This window comes from Macrotis lagotis, chromosome 6, assembly GCF_037893015.1.
Source record: "Macrotis lagotis isolate mMagLag1 chromosome 6, bilby.v1.9.chrom.fasta, whole genome shotgun sequence".
Classification (NCBI taxonomy): domain Eukaryota; kingdom Metazoa; phylum Chordata; class Mammalia; order Peramelemorphia; family Peramelidae; genus Macrotis; species Macrotis lagotis.
The window spans coordinates 87,413,412-87,432,521 of NC_133663.1; the positions used below are offsets into that span (position 1 = coordinate 87,413,412).

Below are 19,110 nucleotides of genomic sequence, written 5' to 3' on the forward strand. Positions count from 1 at the left end.
GTTTTTGGTGGTTTATTTATTTTTTTTTATATTTCACCAGTCCCATGAGGACAATGGGGTCAGAAAAAAAAGAGGAAAGTCAACTCACCAATATCTCTGGGCTACCCTGAGTCATAAAAGAACGAGACTGATTTCTGGGAACAACAGCTTTTACTAGTGGAACACCATCACTGATACCCTATATTAAAGGAAATAGAAAATTATTAGAGTTTAAAATCACAAAAATCCCAAAGGATGCTAAGAGAAAGGGCAATGGAGATGGAATGAGAAGTCTGAGATTCAATCTCTGATTCTGCTACTAATTAGCTTTATTACTTTGGGTAAGGCCTTTTCACCACAATTTGTTCCAGTTTCTTCATTTCTCAGAAGGAGATACTACTACTTACTTAGCTTATCTCACAGGATTTATGAAGAAAATGCTCTGCAAACTTATCTACCAACCTCTATCTCTTAGAATACAAAATGTCCCTCAAAATTACACCTTAGAAAATAGCTCCTATGCCTGAAGAGAATGTTTAATCTCCAAGCACAGGACTCAGATGAAGCATAGGGAGAGTGGATGGGAAGGGGAAATTATGAGGAATTTAATGATGCTGAACTGTGTGTATTTTTGCATAAGAAGATGATACTTATAACTCATATGAACCTTCTCTTTAATTAGAGCATTTAGAAGAAGCAAATATAGACAAGGCACAGTAGAGAGCTGAATATGAAGGTATATTATAAAGATGAAGTTAATGGGCAGAAAAGGAATTTACTGGGAGAAAGGGAAAGAAAAGGTAAAATGAGCTAAATATATTTCACATAAAAGAAGCAGGAAAAAACTTCTGCAATGGAGTGGAAATGGGGCAGGTGAGGGGGAATGAGTGAGTCTTTATTCTCATCAGAAGAAGCTCAAAGAAGAAACAACATACACACTCAGTAGGGTATACAAATCTCTCTTACCCTAGAGGAAAAAAGGAAAGGACAGGGATGGGAGAAAGGGGACAGGGGAAGGGAAGCGGGGAGGGGTGATAGAAGAGAGAGAAGATTGTGGGAGAGGGTAGTCAGATACAACACACTTTTGAAGAGGAACAAAGTAAAAGGAGAAAGAAAATACAATAAAAGGGGGTGGGGAGGAATAGGATGGAGGGAAATACAATCAGCAACAGCAACTCTGGGGAAAAATATTGAAGCAATTTCCCTAATGGTCTTATGGTCTTATGATAAAGAATGCAATTCATCTCAGAATGCTGATACTATCTAAACAGACTGAAGTACACTTTTGTTTTCCCTCTCACTTTATTTTTTCTTGAGATTTCTCTATCTTTGTGGGGGGGGGAGATTATGTTTACTTTTACAACAAGACTATTGTAGTAATGCGAAAATAAATTAAAAAAGAAAAAAGAAAAGTTTTTATGCATGATTTATCTTGAACACTAAAGCTGTTGATTCTTCTCACTTCTCTATTATTACCTCTATTTTCTATGCTTTTTCAGTTTTTTTTTTTTGCAAGGCAAATGGGGTTAAGTGGCTTGCCCAAGGCCACACAGCTAGGTAATTATTAAGTGTCTGAGACCAGATTTGAACCCAGGTACTCCTGACTCCAAGGCCGGTGCTTTATCCACTACGCCACCTAGCCACCCCTATTTTCTATGCTTTTTAAAAAACATATACTTGTATACACACATACTATTTCCCCTGAAAGAATTTAAGATCACCAAGTGAGAAGCATAGGTAGGATTCAAAATTAAGTCTGACCAGGCTCAGGGCTCTTTTTGTTCTCTATGGTATGGTTTTTCTATTATCTGTCTAATCACTCACCCTTCATTACTAAATGTAATTGAATAAAAGTTGGTATGATTTCAAACCAGGCATTAGTGATGTTATAGAGTGAAATTTTACCTCTATGAAGAATGACTTGAGTTCAGGGAGATGCTGGAAGAGGTTCAAGGTGGCAGTATCTGATTTGGCCTGCTTCTGTACTACTTCTTCTGCTGATAATCTTGAAGGGTGAGGTTCCTTTAGAATAATTTTAAAGAAAAAATAATTCAGAGAATATATACAATATAAATTACAAAATATATTACAAAAGTCTGTGATTCACAATTTAAAATCACTCTACTCTACTCTTTAGCCAAACTTTCAAATGCTGAGAACTACAAAAGAATAGAATTGTTACTACAATCATTCCCTTCTCTATAATGGAAACTTAAATTAAAGACTAATTGTACTTCCTGTCTCTAATGTGTAATCTCTACTCATTTAGTCTCACAAAGAACCAATGACAAAGTTCAACTGTTGGGACAAATAAAATCAGATAATTAGTTATTATCACTACATCAATTAATTAATACAGTAAGTCCATTAATCAATTAATTCATTAATACTGCAATATTGGAAACACAAGAAGACAAATCTGTAAGAAGAGTTTCCACCTCAAGTCTACAGACCAGGATTTCTTGGGAAATTTATCTGAGAGAATAAACCATTAAATTAGATTCAACTCCCAATTATCAATGCATGGATTATTCATTTTCTCTAAATAGAAGATATATTTTCAGCATTTAAATAAGTGAGTGCAAAGGGAACGTGAGGTTCAGTTTAATATTTAGTTTATCAGTTTAACATATTGTTTAAAATAACTTAAAATTGGCTTTTGAAAACACTTTTCCTTGTTTTTTACTTTGAAGATATTTAATATTAAACAAACAAAGGTGTTTCTGATGCACTGGAAAAGAAAATTTTCTTCCTTTTTTTTTTTTTTTTTTTTTAGGTTTTTGCAAGGCAAATGGAGTTAAGTGGCTTGCCCAAGGCCACACAGCTAGGTAATTATTAAGTGTCTGAGACCAGATTTGAACTCAGGTACTCCTGACTCCAGGGCCAGTGTTTTATCTACTGTGCCACCTAGCTGCCCCCCAATTCTTTCTAAGAGAAATTCAAATTTGTCAAGTGAATGATCTGATGAACAAAATTCTGACCTTTCAGTGTGTTTTAATGGTAGGACAAGAAATAAAAATTTAGAACTAAAAACTGCATTGTCATCTAAGGAAACCTTGCACCGTCTAAGTTCCCTTCCATTACATTTCTAGTTAACCTCTACCCCAATACTTCTGGGGTTAAGAAGTGATCCATTCACCTGGAAAATTAACCATCCTGAACCTTCCCCTTATTTGTTTAGCTCAGTTCTCTAAGGCAATACAGAACAAGTTTGCTTTCTTTCCAGAGCTATGGTGGCCCTATAGAAGTGATTCTTCAATACCCAGCCTGGGCAAGAATGACTCCACCAATGATGGAATAATCCATAGAGTGAGATTATATAGTTACACTGACTCATGCTATTTTGAAATATGATTACATTAATTTTTTTTTAGGTTTTTTTTTTTTTCCCAAGGCAATGGGGTTAAGTGGCTTGCCCAAGACCACACAGCTAGGTAATTATTAAGTGTCTGAGGCCGGATTTGAACTCAGGTACTCCTGATTCCAGGGTTGGTGCTCTATCCATTGTGCCACCTAGCTGCCCCTACATTAATTTTTAATAATTTAAGAGCTATCATAACATTCAGTCTGGCCCAACTCTGTTACTCCATTTGGGGTTTCTTGGCAACAATAATGGAGTAGTTTGCCATTTCCTCCTTCAGTTCATTTTACAGAGAAAGAAACTGAGTCAAACAGGATTAAGTGACTTGATCATGGTCACACATCTAATAAGGGTTTGAGGCCAGATTTGAATTCAAGATGAGTCTTCCTGACTCAAGGCCCAGCACTCTATTCTCCATGCCACTTTAGCTACAGCTATTGTAAATATAAATTTTTTTTCTCGATGTTTTGCATGGTCTTGTGGAACAAGGGCTTAATTCTACAAGACTCTCAAATACTAATCTTATAATACTAATCTTTCATGATTCAAATTTTGATATTTCCTGATGTCAACAATTTGTTAATGATTTACCTTTAATAGCTGACAAGGTGTTTGTCCAAAATTATTAATCATTCCTTCTAAAGCTTTTCTTTCTTTTTCATCTGTTAAAGCATCAAGATCCACTGCTCCTAAAAACCATGATTTAAAAAAAAGGGGACAAAAAAAATCAACAAGCCACTCAATGACATAGATTTCTAAATTAATATTATCTGAAGTACTATGAACCCTTCAATACACCACTTACAATACTGCCAACAGGTCATGATTTAAATGGTGAAGAATAATCTTGCCCACTTTTACTAGTTTCACCTAAGAACCCTTGGGAAGTCCTGGCATAGTCCATCTTGTTTCTGTTTTTCCTCTCTACCAGTCCTGGCAATTTATGAGAGAAAAGGATATCACCAGGGAAATTTATGACTGGTAAAGGAAGTGGGCCAGCAACAGAGTTAAACCAAGAGATAAACAATGAACACTGATGCATTCTCCTCAGTGGTATATTCACATAATATCAGGAGCTCTAAAGAGGAAGTTCCCTGATACACTGGTTAATATTCTGCAGATAAGTTATGGAAAAAAAGGAGATAAAAGGGTATGTCTTTTTTGATCTGAACAACTTGGAAAAACTAAGTAGTTAGGACATAAACTGTACTTAAAATGGACTCCTTTGGTCAGAAATTAGAAGGAATTAAAGTATAAAATTATTTGTAAAACAATAAATAAAAATAAACCCATTTAAGGTACAATTCCAGTCATTTTTGGATTTTTTTTTTCCATGAGAATTTGCCCTGTGTCAAATCAATTTAGTCACATTCGAATTCAGAACCTCCTAACTCCAGGGTCAGTGCTCTACCCATTGAGGCACCTAGCTCTCCTAAAATTCTGTTTAGAATGATCCTATATGATTCTGTAGCAATTAGGCAGGACTCTTCTGACTATGGTTTATTTTGCTGAATTGAGACCATCTGACTTAAAACTCCACCTTTTGAGTTTTAATAGAATTACAGAAAAAGGAAAAAAGAAACAAAGAAAGCTAGAGATTCCTGGTGCTTGTAATTAAGGGGAAAACTTCTTGAGTCATCAGAATTTCATTTTTGTATATGGATTATAAATAATATTGTTACATTCAGATACAAAATAGAAACACATTCAGAAGTTTTTCAAATGACACTTCTACTCATTATATCACAAAAGAGAAAGTATGGAAATTTATACCTTCATAACTACAATAGTAGAAAACATTGAGTGCTTCCACTGCATCAGGGCCCCTTTGTTTATAGCCAAAAATCAGATCTATCCATTCATGAAGATGAGCAGAAACATACTCAGACTCCTAGAACAGGAACAATTTGCATGAACAATAAATACTTCCCACCTTATAAATAAAACATATATCATCTAAGGAAATCAAGATGAAAATCCCCATTTGGGACTCCTACTATGTTGTACCCACAAATTTTACACAGATTGAATAAATTCACACAAGGCATCTTAAAGGAAAAAAAGAAATCCTTGGGAAATAAAGATACAAGAAATTCTTGATTATCTAGGAAAATCTAGGCAAGGAGGGAGAAGGTAGTACTGTCAAAAAGCTCCATTCCTTTCCAACCTCAGCATATCTAACACATCTGATACTTTCTCTTCTGACAACACTATCCCTGGGACAAGTCCCAGCATCACTCACCTGAACTGATGCAGTAGTTTGCTGATGAATTGACTGGTCCTGAGTTTCCCTCCACTCTGGCCCATTTGAGGATTTTCCTAAAGCTCCCATCTTGATTGAGTCACCTACCTCTTTCCCTCCCCTGCTCCTATACAATAAACTCCAGTGCCCCCTATGTCCCCAGAATCAAATATAAAATCCTATGTTTGACTTTTACAGCTCTTTAAAACCTGGTTCCAGTCTTATCTCTTCAGAAATATTTTGATGCCTCATCCCCCTTTCTGTTTCCTCATACTCTTCACCATCTCTTAATTCCAGCCATCTCCTCTGGTTCCCCCCAGGTCTGGAACTTTCTCCCTCCTTTCCACCTCCTGGTTTCCCCTGGAGCTTCCTTCAAGGCTTAGCTAAACTCTCACCTTCTGCAAGAAGATGATCCCAATTTTTCCTTCTTAATCTCAGTGCCTTCTCCCCTTTGATTGCTCCCAGTTTATCCTGTCTCTGTCTTGTTGGTACACAGTTATTTCTACTACACTCTGAGCTCCTTGAAAGTAAAGATTGCTTTGTGCTTTCTTCAGAATCACCTCACACACTTAGCACTGGGCCTGGACCACAACAGACACTTGCTGACTGACCCCTGGCTCTCTCACCAAGGTTTCCATAAACATCCTCTCTCCCCACTCTCTTCCATGACTTTTAGCTGCTTAATAAGATGGCTTCTCAAAATCACTTAACCTCCCTGGCACCCCCGGGAAGATGTTATATATATTTGAAGATAAGATGTTTCTATTCTACATTCCTATTGCCCTTGACCATCACATCTCTATGGCAGATTGGAGCAGAACCCTGGACTTGGAATCAGGAATATCTGAGTTCAAATCCTGACTTAAACATTGCTAAAAGCTCATTTTTTTTTCATCTATAAAATGAGGGGCATAAGATCAGCTAACTAATAGGACTCTGAGAGATCAAATGAGGTATATCTGTCAAGGACTTAGCCTACTTTAAAGTATTATGAATCAATATTAGTGTTGAGGAGGGCAAGTAATTGTTGTCTAAGCTAGTTTCCAGGCTTTTGGGGAAGGAAGGAACTCATGGATCCCGATCTTCTTTGTTCTGTGGCTAGCTAGCTATCCAAAGCACAGCAGGAGTCAAGTAGAAGGGGCAGCTAGGTGGTGCAGTGGATAGAGCACCAGCCCTGGAGTCAGGAGGACCTGAGTTCAAATCCAGCCTCAGACACTTAATAATTAACTAGCTGTGTGGACTTGGGCAAGCCACTTATCTCCATTGCCTTGCAAAAAAAAAAGTCAAGTAGGGTTGTTTTAAATAACATGATGTAGTGTTTCATTTTTGTTCTTCTAATTGGTATTAATTTTTATCTTTGTTCCGAAAATTCACTTAGCCATTTGTACAAAGACAAAGATTCAAAATTGTTATTCATCATTTCCTGCTACTCCCCATATACTGCACTGCCAAACTATCTCCTTGAAGAAAGGATTTATGATACATAGGATTCAGGCTTCTTTAACAACCTTTAATTTACTGCAATTCTTCCTCCTGAGCCTTATTTTTCAACTCTTTTTTTGATCATTCTCACTTAATTTTTAAGTTCCAGAGAGTATTTTCAGATATACAGGAGAACCAAGATCAACAAATCCTTTCAAGAAATCATGAGATACTGAGATAAGAGCCCCAGCACATGAAGTAAGTCCCCTAGAGGGGAAAGGATTGAAAAGGAAATCAGTGACGAGGGTCAGAAAGGAAAAAGCATAAGAAGGTTATGATCAGCACCTATGTATGAAGCACCCACATTTTGATGATCTCATGGTTTCCAACACATGGGAAATTATTTCAAACAATCAATAGATCACCATGACCTTGTTACTCTGGAACAACTAGAAAGTTAACTTGCTTTTCTAACCAAACTTCTATACTGTACTAAATGCTGGAACTTTCCCTGGAAAAAATTACCACAAGAAAAATGCAATTTTCTAAAATGCTAAACAGCACATATCTTTGGATGTCAATTTCCCTTTTGAGAAAAGTAAGTGAAGAGATGAAAGTATCATATAGAAATTCTTTTTTGAAGGCTTATTTGTGTGATTACACTCTAGTTCTGTTACCCTATAAAGTTGTTGCCTTCAAATGAGACAATAAATGAGAATCCAATTCGATTCCACAAGCTATTTATGACCACTTATTATACTGCAAGACAATCTACTAGGCACCACAGATATAATGACAAAAATGAAAAAGTCTCTGCTCTCAAGAAGTTTTACTATGGAGAATATACTCAGACACATATTGCAGTCACAAGGTAAACATTCAGAGCACGAGCTTAATTCAAGCTGCCTTTTTTTCATTAACATCCTTTTATATGGGAGTGATGAATTGGGATATATTTGGGTTCAATAATGCCAATTCAGAGTGCTGCTGGAAGCCATGTTTAGAGTACTGATTTCTACTACAAGCTAACATAAGAACCATGTACATCATGGGAACTTTCCAGACTCTCCACCAGTTCTTTTCAAATGAGGAACTAGCTGGGTCGACATGATGACTTTTGCCCACATAATGATATTAACTTCAAATCAGCCGATCTCAAATGATGAGATTCACTTGATTTACAACAAAAAAGACCCTGGTAAGGTAGTGCAGCATTCTAACACAACTTTTCCATTTGGTTGAATCATGGTAAATACCTATACAGAAATAAAGTCTAGAAGAACTGAAACATCTATAGTAAACATAAAGAAAATATAAATATATAGAAAAATAAAGAAAACTAAATTAAAGTATTAATGACTGAAGTGGTTTCACATAAAATGAATATCATGTGAAACTTGACATTAAAAATATTTTATTATAAAATTTTAGAGTAATACATATGCAGAGACAATCCATAGCACTAGAAAATTTCTAGCCCCCCAAAAAAGACTGTAATGTTTGTCAAAAAAGCCTTTTTGTTATAATTTTTTTATCAACAAAAACAAATAACACTTTTTTTAGGCTTCTAGGAAAAATATGGTTCTCTTTTATTAATTGTATGAGAGACCATGAAGAGAAGTCTTACCAGAGCTTTCCTATGTTTATAGATAAAATCTTCAGCAGATTTAGCCCATTTGGGGAGAACAACATCATTTACTAGTTCTTTGGAGATTTGTAGGCGCCCCAAATTAAAATCTATGATATATAATAGAGAAAAACAAAATAATTAAAAAAGGAATATCAAAAGGAAGCCCCAAAATACAATGTTGCTTGTTTTCTTGTTTTTTCTCAATGGAAAAAAAGGTGAAGTTAGAGAATCAACAGAAAATTAATTTCTTTAGTGCTAAGCCAGTGCTATTTTGTTCTAACAACATATTCAACAAATAAAATTATTTTTCTTGAATAATGAAAACTGTTCAAATCAAGTTTAAATTATTTTACTACTTCAAAGGGTGAAATGACTAATAATTATCATGAAATTATCATGAAATAAATTTGAAGTCAGATGAGATAGATTGATGGTACCATTTAAACAATAATCTCTCTTCACAAAGTCCAAAGTGATTCTCACTTTGCTAAGGACAAAACAATGCAAGGTATCATGCTGATACTTCAAATTAATATTACCAATAATATTTTAAGTATTCTTACATTAAAAATAAGGGAAATGGATTTCTTCTGATGCTTAAGGCCTGAAAATTGATTCAATAAAGCATTTTGGGGAGTGGCTAGGTGGTGCAGTAGATAGAGCACTGGCCCTGGAGTCAGGAGCACCTGAGTTCAAATCTAGCCTCAAATACTTAATGATTACCTAGCTGTGTGGCCTTGGGCAAGCCACTTAACCCCACTGCCATGCAAAAACCTAAAAAAATAAAAAAATAAATAAAGTATTTTTGGTACTATACACCTTGCAGACTCTTCAGAAGGTCTTCAGAAATCATTCTCTACCCAAACCATTATTTTACAGAAGATTTTACCCAAAGAGGGCAAGTAATTAACTTAGGGCAGAGCAATGGAAACCTGGACAATTAGTAAAAAAGTCCAGGGTCAAGTAACCCTGGCTAAAATGTGTAATAATTCTTTAGATTCAGAATTATCACTCTGAAATGGGGATATATAATAATAATTGCCTTATCTACTTTTAAAGACTCTCATAAGGATCATGAACAAATATTTGTACAAACATTGAGGATTATAAAGTGCTGTACAAATAGAAGGTATTTTAAAATATTAGTAAAACCTAAGATTCCTGCCTTTTCTAATTACTCTTTCTACAAAACTATGCCTTAACCTGAAATCTACTGAAAGCACTATCTCCTCTTATAAACTAATCTTATTTTTATTCTATGCTTTGGTCTTTTCCCATGCCTATTCAAACTATGAAAAGAACTGTAGGAAAAAAAAAGCAGATCTCACTATCCATGTTCTCAGCTGAGTACCACTTAAACAATAATCTCTCTTCACAAAGTCCAAACCATCTAACTTCTCTAACTTACAGCACTCTCCTGGGAAGTAAAACTCAAGTATGGATTTTATCAGCTTCCTCAAAAATAAGTCATAAAAAGAATGAAGTTTTGGTTCACAAAATATATAGGAGAGGAATGTTTTTCCCAGTCAAAAATATCTCAAACTCTTTGTTACTTTTTTTCAAATGGGCACAAATTCTTAACTTTTTTAATTTGTGAAATCTTACGATTTTGATTTTCCAAGAACTCTGGGAAGCAGAAGAACTCAGGAATAAGCTCTTTAACATCATATGGATTATCCATGAGGGCCTGCCAGGTAGCAGGAATAGAATGGAACTGTCGATCCGCGCAATCAAACCTGTGTATAAGGATGGAGAAAACACCACCTGATTCAAAACATTAAAAAACAATGTTAAAAAAACCCTTCTTTTTTGCTTCTTTTCTGATCTCTAAGAAAGGTGGCTTCTTTATGATTTGCCTACTGTATCTTTCTTGTTTTCTTGATTAAAATCCCAACACTATAGTTTTCATTACTAAAGCTGATGTAATTAAAATATTTTAAAACTAACCCACATTAGAAAAAAGTCTAAATAAATAAGGTTTATAAAAATATACTCCAAAGAGACTTATTTCCAAAGAAAAACATCTTTGGTAAGCTTAAAGATTACTAGGAAAAATATTAGTTAATAATTGAGAAATTTTTAGAAATCCTATCTAAGTCATTTTTAACTTAAAACACAGAGCACAAATGGTAGACTGTTATTAATTATATCCATTAGAAGTGACCACAGGGGGCAGTTAGGTGGTGCAGTGGATAGAGCACCAGAGTTCAAATCCAGCCTCAGACGCTTAATAATTACTTAGCTGTGACTTGAGCAAGTCACTTAATTCATGATCAGAATTCTTAAATCCATAATTTTCTATGTGTTTTACTTTTTGTGATTGAGCTATAAACTGTCTGTTATATTAATTTCCTTCTTGGTCATCTCAGATCCTATTAGTAGAAATATAATCTAGCAGTATCCCAAAGCTCTGCTTCTTTTTTAGCAAGGATAAAAAAGGGGCAGAAGTTATTTTTTTTTTCCTTCTCATTTAAGCTTTCATGGTTGTCTGAACTCAGGAAAAGTAAGGCTGTGTTCTACAAAAGAAAGAGAATATGCTGGTAGCTGGTTTCATTAAACATATTCCATGCTTGCCATTTCATTAAAGGGGGAACAAGATTCTTGACTAATTATGGTGTAAAAATTTCTGAAACTATCCTGGTTTGCAACAAGCTAATATGGAGGGAAGTTGTTGTGGAGGTAGAAAGGGCAAGTTTAAGCAAATAGAGTGACAAAGGGAGACAAAGAGGCAGGGAGACTAGAAGGTTGTTGAATCTGGATGTCTAAAAGGACAGAGGTACCATAAACAGAAAAAAGGGAGAAATGGAAAGATCATAATTCCATTTAAGATGTTAAAAGCTGCAGATGCCTATAAGACATCCAGTTAGAGATATCCAACAGGCAATTGATGATGATGCAGAAATAAGACTCAGGAGAAAAACAATGGAGAGATTAATTTAGCAATCACCAATACAAAGAACAGAACTGAGTTCATGGAACTGAAGAGATCACCCAGAAAGAGGAGACAGATAATAATAATAATAATAATATACATAATTTAAACAGTGTACAAATACTACTTCATTTGATCTTAACAACAAGGTAGATGCTATTATCCCCATTTTATAATTGATGAAACTGAGGTAAATAGATGTTAAATATCTTGCCCAGGGTAACACAGCTAGCAAGTGACTGAGGCCAAATCTGACCTCAGGGCTATGTGAATCCATGATTTTACCTTCTACATCACCAACAGTCTGAGAGGGAGCAAAGAAAGGCACAGGATGACATTTCAAACAGACTTTTGCATTTGAAACAGATTTAATGTTTAGGTACGCACGAGAATTTGACTAAATGTTAAATCTATGCTTGTAAAATAAAATATTTGGATAATTATTATTCCTTTCCTGTGATAGTCTAGAAGATAACCCAATCATGATTCCTTCTGTAACAGTTAATTAAAAAAATAAGTGACTGATAGATAAAAGAAGAGAGCAGGTAAGTGGCACAATAAACAGGGAACCAATCCTGGAGTCAGGCGGACCTGAGTTCAAATTTGACTTTAGACACTTTCTAACTGTGTAACCCTGGGTAGGTCACTTAACCAGTTTGCCTCAGTTTCCTCATCTGTAAAATGAGCTGGATAAGGAAATGGCAAAACATGGCATCTTAGAGAGCTGGACATGATGGAAACAACTCAAAAAACCCACCAAAATAAAAGAATGAACAAGAAAACATTTGGAAAGAGAATATGAATATAATAAAGAATATTTGCTATCAAGATCATAAACTCAAAAAGATGGCAAAGTCAGAGCTTCTGAATCCAAAGCCTCCAAGAAAACCAGGAATTGGTCTCATGCTTGGAATAACTCAAAAACATTTCTGAAAATCAAGTAAGGGAGGTAGAGGAAAAATTGGGAAGAGAGCAATGCAGGAAAATCATGAAAACCAAGTCAGAAGTGTTGTGAAGGAGATACAAAAAAAAAAATTGAAGAAAATAACATCTTAAAAACCAGCTTAGGTCAAATGGAAAAAGCAGTCCAAAAGCTCAATGAGGAGAAGAATGCCTTAAAAAGAAGAACTGGTGAGATGGAAAAAGGGATAAAAGTTATCCTCCAAATGTAGAAAGGAGGTAAGGGAAGCTGATGATTTTGTGAGAAATCAAGAAACAATAAAACAAAACCAAAAGAATGAAAAAGCAGAAGAAAATGTTAAATAGCTCATTGGAAAAACAACCGACCTGGAAAACAGATCCAAGAGAGATAATTTAAAAATTATTGGGCTATGTGAGAGTCATGACCAAGAAAAGAGCCTAGACTTCAATTTCAAAGAAATTCTACAGGAAAATTGCCGTAATATCCTAGAAGCAGAGGGTAAAACAGAAACTGATGGAATCTACCCAATTGATACCTCCTGAAAGACATAACAAAATAAAAACTCCCAGAAATATTATAGCCAAATTCCAGAACTCTCAAGTCAAAGAGAAAATATAAGTAATCAGAAAAAACAATTCAAATATCATGGAGCTACATTCAGGATTACATAGGATTTGGCAGCTTCTACATTAAGGGCTTGTAGGGTTTAGAATATAATATTCTGGTAGGGAAGAGAGCTTAGAATGCAACCAAGAATCAACTACCCAGAAAAATGGAAAAGATAGAATTCAATGAAATAAGGTAATTTCAAATTTTCCTGATGAAATAAACAGAGCTGAACATTAAGTTTGAACTTCCAGTATAGGATTCAGGTGAAGTATAGAGGTTGGACAGGAAGGGCTAATTATGAGGAACTTAATGATGTTGAACAGCATGTATTCCTGCATAGGAAGATGATACTGATAACTCACATGAACCTTTTCATTTATTAGAGCAGTTAGAAGGAGCATAGACAAGGCAGAGGAGGGAGCCGAATATGAAGGTTTAATATATTAAAAATATGGAGTTAACAGATGAGAAAGGAATGTACTGGGATAAAGGGAAAGGTGATGTAGAATGGTCTAAGATATTTCATGTAAAAGAGGAAAGAGAAAACTTTGGCAATGGAGTGGAAGGGGGAAAGATGAGGGGAAATGAGTGAGCCTTCATTCTCATCAGAAGTGACTCAAAGAGGAAATAACATACGCACTCAATAGAATATAGACTCTATCTTACCCTAGAGTAAAAAAGGACAGAAAAGGGATGGGGAAAAAAGGGGGATAAAGGAAGGGAAGGATGGAGTATAGATGACAGAAGAGAGAGAGGAGACTGTGGGAAGAGGGACAAAGTGAAAGGAGAGAGGGAATAGAATAAATGAGGGTGGGAAGGAATAGGATGGAGGGGAATACAGTTAGTTATAGCAACTGTGGGAAAAAGATATTGAAGCAACTTCTCTAATGAACTTATGATAAAGAATGCTATCCATCCCAGAGACAGAGATGATGGTATCTGAACACTTTTGTTTTTCTCTCACTTTATTTTCCTTGAAGTTTCTCTATCTTTGTAGGTGGAAGAGGGAATTATGTTTACTTTTACAAGACTATTGCAGCAATGTGAATATAAGTAAATAAATTAAATGTGCAAAAAAATAAGAATCTGGACTACCTGAAGGACATGATAAAATTGAGAGAGAGAGACAGACAGACAGACACTCCTCACAGGGGGTTGGGGAAGAGACTCAGCTGGTTAAGAAATTATCAAGGACAACTGCCTGGATATTCTAGATTTAGAAGGTAAAACAACAATTGGAAGAATCTATCAATCACCTTCTGAAGGAGCTCTTAAAATGAAAACTCCCAGGAATATTATAACCAAATTTCAAAGGTCTCAGGTCAAGGAGAAAATAATGTTGCAAGCAGCCAGAAGGAAATGATTCAAATATCATGGAGTTACAGTTGGATAACACAAGATTTAGTAGTTTCTACAGGACCAGAGTACTTGGAATATGATATTCTGGAAAGAGCTAGATTATAATCAAAATTTTTCATAATCTTTCAGAAGGAAAAAAAAGGGAAAATTCAAAGAAATAGAAAACTTTCAAACATTCCTAATGAAAAAAAAAGTTGAACAGAAAATCTGACTTTCAAATACAAGACTTAAAAGAAGCATAAAAAGGTAACAGAGAAGAGAGAAATCAAAAGAGATTCAATAAGGTTAAATGTTTACATTACTACATGGAAAAACTGTAATTCCTAAACATTTTATCATCTTAGGGCATTTAGAAGGAGATAAACAAAAGATATGGGGTATGAATTGAATATGATACTTATTGAAAAAAATAAAATTAAGGGGTGAAAAAGAAAAATGCCCTGGGAGGAGGAGAAAGAGGTAGAATCAGGTGAATTATCTGACCTAAAAGATGCCCAAAAGAGATTTTATAATGGAGGGAAGAATGGGTTTGTGGGCAAAAGCACTTAAACCTCACTGTCACTGGAAATGGCAAAGAGGAAATAACATACTCAATGGGGTACAGAAATCTATCTTACTATACAGAAAAGTAGGAGGGGAAAGGGAGAAAAGAAAAGAGAAGGGGGGCAGGGGGATGGAGAATGGAGGGCAGACTGAAGAATGCAATAGTCTGAAGCAAAACACTTTGGAGGATGGAGAGGGTAAAGGGGAGCGGAGAGCAAGAGCGAAAGAGTGAGTGAGAGAAGGATAAACAGGGGGAAATAGGATGAAGGAAAATATAGTTAGTAATATTTCTGAAAAGGTCTCATTTCTCAAATATATAGAGAATTGAGTCAAGTTAATAAAAATAAGAGCCATTCCTCAAATGATAACTGATCAAAGGATATTAACTGGCAGTTTTCAGATAAACTAATCAAAACTATGGTCTTCAAAAGTTGTTCTTCCAATCATTATTGATTAGAGAGATACAAACTAAAACAATTCTTTGGTTCTATATCCCAAAAAGATAAAAAAGGAAAAGGCCCTATATCTAAAATAAATATTTATAGTAGGTCTTTCGGTGGTGACAAAGAACTATAAATTGAGGGGATGTTTGTCAATTGGGAAAATTGAATATGGTATGTGATTGTGATGGAGTATTATTATGCTGTTAAAAGAAATAATGAGCAGGATATTCTCAGAGAAAGTAGGACAAATTTACAAGAACTGATGCAAAATAAAGTGAGCATAACCAAAAGAACAGGGTATACAGTAAGATCAATACTGCACAAAGATGAACTGTGAATGACTTAACTGTTCTTAACAATACAATAACCCAAGAAAATTCTGATGGTCTTATGATGAAAAATGCTATTTTCTAGACAAAGAACTGGTGAAAGCTGAATCCAGATCAAAGCATACTTTTTTGAATTTTCTTTGTTTTCCTATTTTTTTGCTCTGTTTTCTTTCACAAAGTAACTAATATGGAAATATGTTTTATATGGCTGCCCATGTATAACCTACATCAAATTGCTTACTTTCTCAATTGAGGAGAGATTGGAATGTAAAATTTTAAAAATGAATGATAAAAATTACTTTTCCATGTAATTGGGGAAAATATTAAATATATTTTATTAAAAATGGATTATTATAAAAAGGAATGTAGTTGAAGTTGTGGTTTTAAAGTCATAACAATAGAAATTTGCTTGAGCTATTACTACATAGTAATAATATATTTTATTTATTCCCCTTTTTCCTAGCCCTCCTAATATACTTAATTTTTAATAAGGCTAACAAAGGACTAGGTTAGGTAAGTCTCAAGATCTAGCTCTAAATCACTGAGAAGCTGTTTGGATTATTATTTATCAGAAAGACACTGTAAGGTAAATGGGGGGGGCAGTATAAAAGTTATTTACACAAACCAGGCTGTTTCTACCACTAACTATACTGGTAGGCCAATTTTAAGTTAAGCTGATGGGGCAGCTAGGTAGTCCAGTGGACAGAGCACTGGTCCTAGAGTCAGGGGTACCTGAGTTCAAATCTGGCCTCAGACACTTAATAGTTGCCTAGCTGTATGACCTTGGACAAGTCACTTAACCCCATTGCCTTGCCAAAAAAAAAACCTGCAAAAGAAAGCATCCTCTTAAGTTAAGCTGACACAAATATTAGCACACTGTCTAAGATAAGAAAGTAAAAATGACCTTTCCCATTTTTCTCCACCCCCCCAAAAAAAGATTAATAATAACATTTTATTATGTTCTCACAACATACCTGCCACTCTGAAGCTGAATATGGAGGGTGGTGAAGGGTTCTACACGAAGGAGATAATGCATAACACCAGCAGGATTGGAATAGTGAGTACCATAGTGAAACTTATCAACAATCCCCAGCGGATCCTCAAAATTTTCATATCTGAGAAAGAAATGGCCTTAAAGTAAACCTTAAAACTAAAAACAAATGACAGTAAAGCTAACTCATGATTTCATAATTCTAGAAATACCTTTAAAAGTAAAAATTACCATGTTCTATCACTGAAAGTATCTAATTTTTAGCAATGTGAAATCATTCTTTAAAATAAATCTTATTGGGGTGGCTAGGTGGCACAGTGGATAGAGCACCAGCCTTAGAGTCAGGACTCCTTGAGTTCAAATCCAGCCTCAGACAATAATTTCCTAGTTGTGTGGCCTTGGTCAAGCCACTTAACCCCACTGCCTTGAAAAATCTAAAAAAAAAAAACCAAAAGCAAACAAACAAAAAAAAATCAAAATAAATCTTATTAACTGACAAGTCACCAACACTTACTTTAAATGATTTTTTAAAAAATAAAGGTGAATCTAAATAATAACAACAATAAAATTAATGCTACCATTCATACATGTCCCAGGCACTGTACTAAGAGTTTTACAAATATTCCACTGGATTCTCACAAAAATTCCATGATATAGGTGCTACTCTTATTCCCATTTTACATTGAATGAAACTGAGGCAAACAAAGGTTCACTGATTTGCCCACAGTCACACAGCTAATTACATGTCTGTTCTAGCAGAGTACACCACAACCTGGGCGTGGTAAAAACTTATAGGCCCTACAGTTATTGCAATGAAGGGTGTGTGAATCCACATGTATACCAATTTAATTTCCATACACCTCAGGTTCCTTATTTGTAAAATGGAAATAATCATATCTTATGTATCATTTCAGGAAGTTGTTCTAAGGACCAAATTTTAAAAATGCATCTAAAACTCAATAAATTTGGAACTGTAGAAGAAGTGAAACTGGACCTGATTTCACTGGCAAAGGGCACTTCTAGAAAGGAAATCCCCTGTATCAGTGCAGATTAATACCTTATATGTTACAAGTTAGTGATGGGAGGTGAACCTGGATCTTCCCATTAGAATGACTACTTTAAAAAATTGCCATTTTTCTGGCACTAAATAAAAGTGATTTCATAACTAAAACGATTTTTTAAAAATCTTCATAAACTTCCTACTTTTCATCTTGTAGTTTTCAAGGGCTGAATGGAAGTTCCCAGAAATACTGGACAGGATTTGCTTATACTTAACTGAACACTTGCCATGGATAAACTACTAAGAAAAATAAACTTTTTAAAAAAAATAAAACACACTTACTTTCCTTGCACAGCTTTGGCGTTCTTATCATTTACTGCCCCAATAGGTTTAGAGAGGTCTCGAAATACAGCTGGGTTATTGAGATCTAAATCTTCTGAAGTATAATCCCGTAGAATCCAAGGAAACTAGAGAATCAAATATTAGTTATTTTTCCCCATAGAATCAGCATACCAGTATACAATGGCAAATGTCTATGAAAAAGATAATTTCATTCTTAAAAATTAAATATTTTATTTATTTATTTTATCAATTACATGGAAGGATAGCTTTCAACAATCATTTTTTTTGGCATGGTTTTGGGTTTTACAATTTCCTCCCTCCCTGTACCCTCCCCAGGACAGAAAGCAGTCTATGCTAAACATAGATCCATATAGTTATGTTGTGAGAGAAGAATCAAATAAAAATGGAGGAAAAACAATAGACAAAAAGAAGATAATAATTTTTGATTTACATTAAAACTCCACAGATCCTTCTCTGAATATGGTGTTTTTCCACCATATCTTTTAAAATTATCTTTGATTATTGGATGTTGTTGCTAGTGTTATAACATTTTTCTGGTTCTGCTCACTTCACTCAGCATCATTTCATGCAAGCATTTCTAGGCTATTCTGAAGGCCCATCCTCATGATTTCTTACAGAACAATAGCGTTTCTTCACAGTCATACACCACAGTTTGTTCAACCATTTCCAAATGATAGGCATCCCTTAATTTCCCATTCTTTGCCACTAAGAAAAGAGATGATGAAAATATATTTGTACTGTGAATTTTTTTACCCTTTTTCATGATCACTTTGGGATACTGAAGGTTATATCATCTTCAAGAAATATCTTATTTTCTAGTCTTGGAAATAGAATAATGACCTATTAAGTCAATTTTCTAATACCAAAAAATTATTTCCTGAAATATCCCTGAAAGAATTTTCAATAAAGAAAAAAGAAAAGAAAGTTTCACAACAGTGATTCCGTCACTTTGGAAATAGAGTCCCACTTTAGCACAGAGTTAAAA

General features: G+C 34.8%; 1 protein-coding gene across 6 annotated transcripts in view; it reads right to left on the minus strand.

Moving 5' to 3' along the window:
• Nucleotides 1-19,110, minus strand: part of NBEAL1 (neurobeachin like 1) — a 209,765-nt gene that overhangs the window by 14,494 nt on the left and 176,161 nt on the right. For all 6 annotated transcript variants that reach the window (XM_074191603.1, XM_074191606.1, XM_074191605.1 and 3 more), the window contains 8 exons: nt 18,105-18,229; nt 16,746-16,886; nt 10,240-10,370; nt 8,632-8,741; nt 5,114-5,231; nt 3,932-4,029; nt 1,885-2,001; nt 89-178 (listed from right to left, as the gene is read on the minus strand). In XM_074191603.1, the coding sequence (XP_074047704.1) occupies nt 89-178; nt 1,885-2,001; nt 3,932-4,029; nt 5,114-5,231; nt 8,632-8,741; nt 10,240-10,370; nt 16,746-16,886; nt 18,105-18,229 (930 nt within the window). The remainder of the gene's footprint in view (nt 1-88; nt 179-1,884; nt 2,002-3,931; nt 4,030-5,113; nt 5,232-8,631; nt 8,742-10,239; nt 10,371-16,745; nt 16,887-18,104; nt 18,230-19,110) is intronic.